Source organism: Ruditapes philippinarum, unplaced genomic scaffold (assembly GCF_026571515.1).
Source record: "Ruditapes philippinarum isolate M1 unplaced genomic scaffold, ASM2657151v2 ctg11507_1_1_1_1, whole genome shotgun sequence".
In the NCBI taxonomy this organism is placed as follows: domain Eukaryota; kingdom Metazoa; phylum Mollusca; class Bivalvia; order Venerida; family Veneridae; genus Ruditapes; species Ruditapes philippinarum.
In genome coordinates, this window is record NW_026853909.1 from 20,005 (window position 1) to 27,342 (window position 7,338).

At 35.8% G+C, this 7,338-nt stretch overlaps 1 protein-coding gene across 1 annotated transcript; it reads right to left on the reverse strand.

Moving 5' to 3' along the window:
• On the reverse strand, positions 1–2,748 carry LOC132738339 (cytochrome c oxidase assembly factor 7-like). Its single transcript, XM_060725822.1, has 3 exons — positions 2,588–2,748; positions 1,240–1,383; positions 1–547 (listed from the first exon to the last, which is right to left on the reverse strand). The coding sequence occupies exons 1-3, from the start codon at positions 2,679–2,681 to the stop codon at positions 87–89; spliced, it is 699 nt and encodes a 232-aa protein (XP_060581805.1). The 5' UTR covers positions 2,682–2,748; the 3' UTR covers positions 1–86.
• Positions 2,749–7,338: the final 4,590 nt, after the last annotated feature.

Sequence of the window (7,338 nt, forward strand, 5' to 3'; positions counted from 1 at the left end):
TCTAGCTGAAAATTTATTTAACATTTTTTCTGAAATAATTCATCAACATCACATAACTATGTTTCTAAGATTAGCAAATATGTATGTTATCTTTTTTTGTTCTTCTTGGTCATCTTAATATTACTTTGCCCCGACATAAGTTCATACATATTTTGGTACTGTGCATAAAGTTTATCATCTTGTTGCGTTCCTGTGCCTGTTTTATAAGCGTCTGCAACCATTTTACAGCCACTTTTATATCTAAATTCACATGCTCTAAATGCATACTTAAACATTAATTCTGGATCATGTTTCACACGAGCTATATCTAGACCATCCCTGTATATCTGTGCTGCATGTAAGCAAGCAAACCCATCCTTTTCACAACCTTTCTTAAATAGTTCAACTGCCTTCTTTGGGTTTGGCTTACTGAGAACGTTTTTGATCTCAGGTTCAAGGGTATCTTTTAAATACTGCATTCCAATAGTATCGCAGCAGCCACCATTAAAATTGTTCACTTCACAGCCTTTTTTATGGGCTTTTGTTGCTTCCTCAACATTCTTTTCCCCTGAAAAATGAGAAATAAGCTATCATTAAGTGGATCTGGATCATATGTTGATTTATTCTGTTTGGTTTAACAGCACATCAACACAATTAAGGTCATATGGCGCCTAAACAGAAAGATCATTTTGGCAAACCTTGGGTATATCAAAATTTAAGCAACTACATAAGTCAAACCACCTTGCCTGCTGACACTAAGAGATGCAAGGACTCCAGTAATTGGAACCCAATTAGTCGTCTGTTACGATCACGCAGGCATAAACAGTGGCAGCAATTCTTAGGCCTCAACCTCCCAGCTATAAGGATAATCATAATTTGAAAACCTTGACTAAGGAGCATATCATATCAAATATCTCAACTCAAGGACTTAATATCTGTAATAGGTTATTTAAGAACTCCCTAGCCATAGCTTTGGCTGCTGGTGTTTTATTGTTATTAAATGTTTTGTATAATTGACTTAAAAAAATCTAGAATAGAATTGTAATTATGCAATTGATATAAAATCTGCTGGCTTTGCCCTATTTCAGACTCAAAACTCTACAAAGCATGATGGTGATCAGGCCACTAAAAGTCTACTGGTGATATATAAGTAAAGTCTACAAACTAGCCTTACTCTACACTTGTTGCATAGACAAATCATTATCATTGAGAGCATTCAAAAGTAGTCGCATTTTAGAACAAACTCAGCATGTATCTTACTTCCCGTTCCATGGAATGCCATTTGGCCGGCTTTAAAGCAGCTGTCTCCATAGTCTCTTTTAAAACAATTTTCCATGTACTGATCATACGCTTCAACTAATCTCCTCTTCTTTGTTTCAAAGAAATCTGCAAGTTTGTGGCAAGCTACAAGAAAAACCAAATGCATTTCCGGTTAAGATTTTCAGGCTATACATTGCGTACATGTATAACAACAATAATAAATATTACTTCTCTCTCCCTATTAGGCCTGCCAATGCAAATATACATGTATATGTGAGTTTGACTGCCTTACATATCGTACATTATAAAGTCAGACTAAATAGTAATTTACTTTTAAATACCCTTTATTCATAGATTACAAGAGCCAAATGTTTTATTTATACACTTGTGAAGATGAATTTCAATATAGCAGGGGAGTAAGTGACATGATAGAAACGTTCACTAACTTCACTACAGAAGAGATACAGAGATAGGAAACTTCCTAGCCAGTTAAGATATCATGCGTGCTTGCTAAACTTTAAACTTGTAGCAGGTAAAACTTATTAACCAGAGATCAATATCAGTAAAATAATACATTTTCTGAAAGCTTATACATTTGTCTCTGGCTGCAGATAAAAAACATTTACAGTTTCATTTAAATAAATGATACATCAATTTTTAAAGAGAACTACTTATTGATTACAAAACTATTCATATGATGAAAAACCTGGCTCAGTTGGTATGTTCTGCTATGTTTTTTTAAATGAAAGGCATGGAAATTTACCAATATTTTAGGAAGAATCTCAGGCCTATACGGCTAGCGAGTTAGCCATACGTGTGTCATGTACAGCAAGCCAGGACACACTGTCTTCTCTAGCCGTATGGTACTAACTACTTTTCAAAATTATATGAAGGTCAAAATTGCATATGTTATTTTTTGTCTTTAAATTAGGATTTTAACCAAGAAACATTCCTGTAATAAACGTCTCTTTTCCTCCCCCCCCCAACATTTCTGTTATAAAACGTCTCTTTTCCTTTCCCACGTCTCTTTTCCTCCCCCCCAACATTTCTGTAATAAACGTCTCTTTTCCTTCCCCCCCCCCCCAATGCAAGTAGATCTACTTTCACTTTGCACTCACCTTGAAAAATCAAAACCTACCATGGGAACGGCGGACTAATCAGAATCACCTTAATATCAAAGAAATTATAGCAAGTACAAATACATTAAATTACTAAATTTTAGAAAAACATATGAAAGAGCTCCATACAAAAATTATGTAAATAACCTCATGACTTGAGCTGTTCTAGCCATGGCATGGGTTTAATACTCGCGAACTCTATTAAATATAACCTTTTGTACAATATCTACCTTCTGCGTCATTTCGCTCTTTACAATGAAATGTGTTGTTTTTCTCTAGTCTTTCGTAGTAGTGCTCAACTAGCTCGTGATCACCTCTGGGCATTCTGTCAGCCTGCAGTGGAGGTTGTTGTTGTTGTTGTTGTTGTGCTACACACTAAATACTCCGCGTTAGTATTGCCGAATAATGAATCGTTTCACCCACAAAACATTTCAACCCTTTTGAATTCGCCCACTTTTTCTTTCTTCCCAACCAATTTCCATATTTGTTCAATTTTGTTATTTTATGCAGGTAGTTTTTCTTTCATTCTTAAGTTTTTGGAACTTGGGAACTTTGCAACAAAATCCAACGCAATCTTGTGAGGGTCGACCATCACCATCTGACACCCACTAGTAACCTGAACTTCCTAAGACACAATACCACTCCTATTCATTTTTCCCCAGAAGTATTCGTCTGTGGAATGGCCTACCCGTGTCCTTACAAGCTAGTACCAGTTTAGACCTCTATACTGGACGGCTGCATCCTTTTTACCAGTTTTAAGCCAGCTTTGTTTTTAACTTTTATCTCAGTCTTGTAGCTCTTTTTAACTTGCTTTTACCTTATGTCTATAAATGCACTTAACAAATTTGTTTTAACAGCTATTCCTAGACAACGCGCCTGCTTAGTGTAATCGATTACGATTTTGAAGTAGTATAATGTAGATGTAGACTTTGTTTGAGTCTCTTATAAGAATGTTCATATTTTAAGCCTCAGACCCATGCTTTATAGATATACAGTATGCTTTTCATCACGGTTGTGAGTATATAAATTAACATAAACATGCATTACCTCTAAAATTATTGTCTCTTTTACCATGGTTTTCTATAACAAACATAATTTCCTAAGCTTTTTTCAACATGGCTTCATGTCAAAACATAACTACCTTCCATTAATGTAAAACCCCTCTCGGGGACGTAGACATGTTAACTGTGAAATCCAGCCCAGGAAGTTCATGACAATTTAGAGCAAGGATAGCAGACTGATATTACAGTCATGGACTTCAGTAGAGCATTTGATAAAGTCGACCTTCACAACTTCCTCCTTGAACTGCATAGATCGACTAGATCTAGGTGTTAATTAACACTGAGGTCATCTCATTGACTAGGTCATTCTTATATGGTTGCACCAAACATGTTGAATTGTTCATTGATCTACCTGTTTTCTCGGATGTTATTGGGACCTTGCCTCGATCTACTTGTCTTATATTAATGACCCCACTGTGGTAGTGTCGAGGGTAAAGTTAGACTATTTGCAGACGACACAATATATAGTCGATCTGATTGGTCAATGGCTTATGCAGAATTCAACATTTAATTAATGAAATGTTAAATTTTTTAATTTAGAAACATATGCAGACGCGTTTAAACGGCAGTTATTGTTATAAAGAGAAAACAATCGGCGAAACGAAACAAAAAAAAAAGGAATTCGGAAGGAGGTCAGAGGTTATAAAAACTTCCGTATCATAGACAAGACAGGGGGAATTTACAACGTAGACAACATATCATAATGGTGATTACACTGTATTCAAGTAGGAATACTGAAATCAGAGAAAATTAGAGAAAAACAGCTAAAAAGAAGAGAGTAAAACAAACTCAACAAAAATGTGCTGATGGGAAATATAACATCAGTCGACGTTAAAAACGTGCAAAACTACAAAACATTTACAATATCCGTTATAAAGATTTTGACAGATTAAATGACCCTATATAAATTGATGTTTGTATATATTGCAAATAACCGTTTATATACGTCATGTAACCTGTCAAGAATCTACATCTATGTCATTTCAAATAAACTTCTAACACCATTCCAATCAGGGTTCATTAAAAGGGATTCAACAATAAAGCAGCTAACCTTCTCTACAATGATCAATTGAAAAGTGCGTTACGTCAAGTTAAACCCTAAAAAAATACATAAATGGTATCGGGCCCACCGCACTGCGTTGCAATCGAATCCACCGCCGTCTGCATTGAAAACATTTGTTGTCATTTATTTTATATACAGGCAGTAATAATTTCCCAAATTTCCAAAATATGGTTATTTTGTGAAAGTATCATTCATACGATGTGATGCCGTTGTATTATGGGGTCGTTTTGCACACATGTGTACGTGTTTTAACCAAAATTAGGCAAAAGTGGCGTACCCTCGTCAAACTGCATAAACGGTAATAAATTGAACCGTGTGCGTGCAATAAGTTGAAAGAGTAGATATGTGGGCTCCAGTCTCACAAAGAGTTTCCAGTAAAACATAAAACAAAATTCATTCATATACTTACGGACATATTTTATCCACCGCTTCTGCGACGAATACTCCATCGCTGCTGCGATGGACCCCCCGATTCTAGGAAAGTTATGGCCTGGCCAGTGTACTAGTCCAACAAATTGTTTTATTATGTATACAACATACAACGATCTCCAACAGTTTGTAAAATCTGTGGTCTTGGAATGGCACTTACGTGTCACATTGAAGGTTCCATGATAACCGCCATATGAACACATCTGCGGATGTTTCAAAAATTGTACCAGTTCATGTTAAATGTTGAATTCTGCTTAAGCCGGTGCTAGGGGGCGTGGACGGTAGTTTTCACTTGACAGTACCGTCCATGATCAGGCTCAATCAAACCGAGCCTGCAACATTTTCAATTTTGCCGTGTTGGGCTTTCTTTAGGGATTCTTATTTTCTCTATTTCAGTTACATCCTGTACGAGCGTGTTTTTGTTTTTGTTTTTTATTTGTTTTTTTTTTGGTTTGGTATAAAGGCATATTTGTGGATAGGAGCAAACAATACCCAGAACAGAACAGAAGGTTTATTTAGTCGTATGCATGGTACAGCATATAGACATACACAAGCAATATGCGGTCTCAATATCAACAAGCATTCTATTTTGTAAATGTTTTTACCTACCTACCTTCCATTTATATCAAACCCCTCGCGGAGACGTAGACATGTTTGCGCGACAAAATCGCAAGAAAATAAAAAAGAGTTGTTAAACAGTATTAAAGAAGAATATTAATCAAAGCACAGAAGGCGCTGAATTTGTTTGGGTCTCAGAATGTAAGAAAGGTACAGGTTGTGAGATTATATGTATAGTGCCACCAATGCTTTCCAGCGTTTTAATTGTAGTAAATTGGCTATAAGACTAATTGCAACACTGATATTCAATCCAATGTTTATTTGACTTAAACAATTTGGAAAAAAATGAGTTGCCTTTACTGGGATTTGAACTCCAGACCTCTCGCTTCCTTAGCGAGCGCGAAAACCCTTCAGCCACGGTGAATTTATATGTGAACGGCCTGAAGAAAACCATATTATTCTAAATTAGGGCTTGTAACGACTTTAACTGTTGTTTAACACAGATGTAAATAATCCTGGAGCTTACTATAAGCATGTATATTTATAAAGAATCAAAGGGCTGCAAGTTCTGTGGTATTTTCTGATCTTTGCAATCTAAATCGTACTGTATATCTGTATGTATTTTCCTGTATAAATTTATTTTTATGTATTATAATTCATTTTGCAAGTCACCAGAGTTTGATACATACGTAATTCTGCATAACTAGAGTTGCATCAAAATATCATTTATGTTCATTTTTTACGACAGCTACACTTTATCCTTGCATATCATGGCTACTTCCTTAACAAAGACACTTAAAAAGAATTAAAAAAAAAGTTTTCTCGACTGGGATTTGAACTCCAGACCTCTCACTCACTAAGCGAGCGCGTTACCCCTGCACCACGGAGATTAACAAACAATGCCTGAATAACATCAAGTCATTCTAAATTTAGAACTTCCATTGCATTTCGGGTTGTAATCCTTATTAATTTCGAGGTATTTTGTTCAGGATAAACCTGTTGTTTAAAATTGAAGTAAATAATTTAGCAAAATCTTCTCGCCCAAACAGTCCGACATGTAGAATCTATATATTCCACTACTCGGTTTGTGTAGTATTCGGTAATCGACATCGCTAAAAATAGTATTTTCATTGATAAAATCATATTCATCCGCGTAATTTGTGATTGTGCATTTATTGACAATTCTATAAGCCAACGCTATTTTCAAACTTTGAATGCGTTGTAATTTGTTGGATACTTGTAACAAAATAAAAATATTTCTTTCTTTTAAATCGCTAGTTTTAAGCTGTTTTGAAAACTACTTGTTGTTAGGTTTGTCGTAAATTTCTGTGTCAGAGATTGAATGTCCGCTTTGTATTTACTTATTTTCGATCAGAAAATACAATAAAACAATATTAGAAATCTTCGACCATTCGGGAATTATGTTGCTTGAAAATTAATATGCCTGTCTTTGACCATCTTTACGCAGTGATCTCCCCTGAATTTTTCGGCGTTAGTGTACATATAAAGGGAAGTAACCGCTTCAAAAATGTGGACTACTTTCGGCATTTGCAATTAACAGCATTAGACTCTGAATTTTCGCTACCATTATTTGTTTGGTCTGACGACCCAAACAAATAAAAATGATAAAAACAGGGAGCTGGAAAACTATTGTGAGACATGTTCAATGCACGCTATGGCTGCACTGAACTGCTCTGGTTTAGTAAGTAGGGCAACTGCATGAGCATGAGCTAGGTAGGTGGTTCCAGTGGTATACCGTCCTAGAAAAGAAGGTATGATGATGCTGTGAATAACCTTTAACACAGGGGATGGTCACGCGGCGTGATGTTCGGGAGAGGTGTATCACATATTAGCAACCAGACCATGGTGA

Coding starts and splice junctions, on each gene's coding strand:
- LOC132738339 (XM_060725822.1), bottom strand. CDS start 2,681: ATGCCCAGAGGTGATCACGAGCTAGTTGAGCACTACTACGAAAGACTA. Junction 1,384..2,587: donor AGAGCGAAATGACGCAGAAG/GTAGATATTGTA, acceptor TTTTTCTTGTAG/CTTGCCACAAACTTGCAGAT. Junction 548..1,239: donor GGCATTCCATGGAACGGGAA/GTAAGATACATG, acceptor CTCATTTTTCAG/GGGAAAAGAATGTTGAGGAA.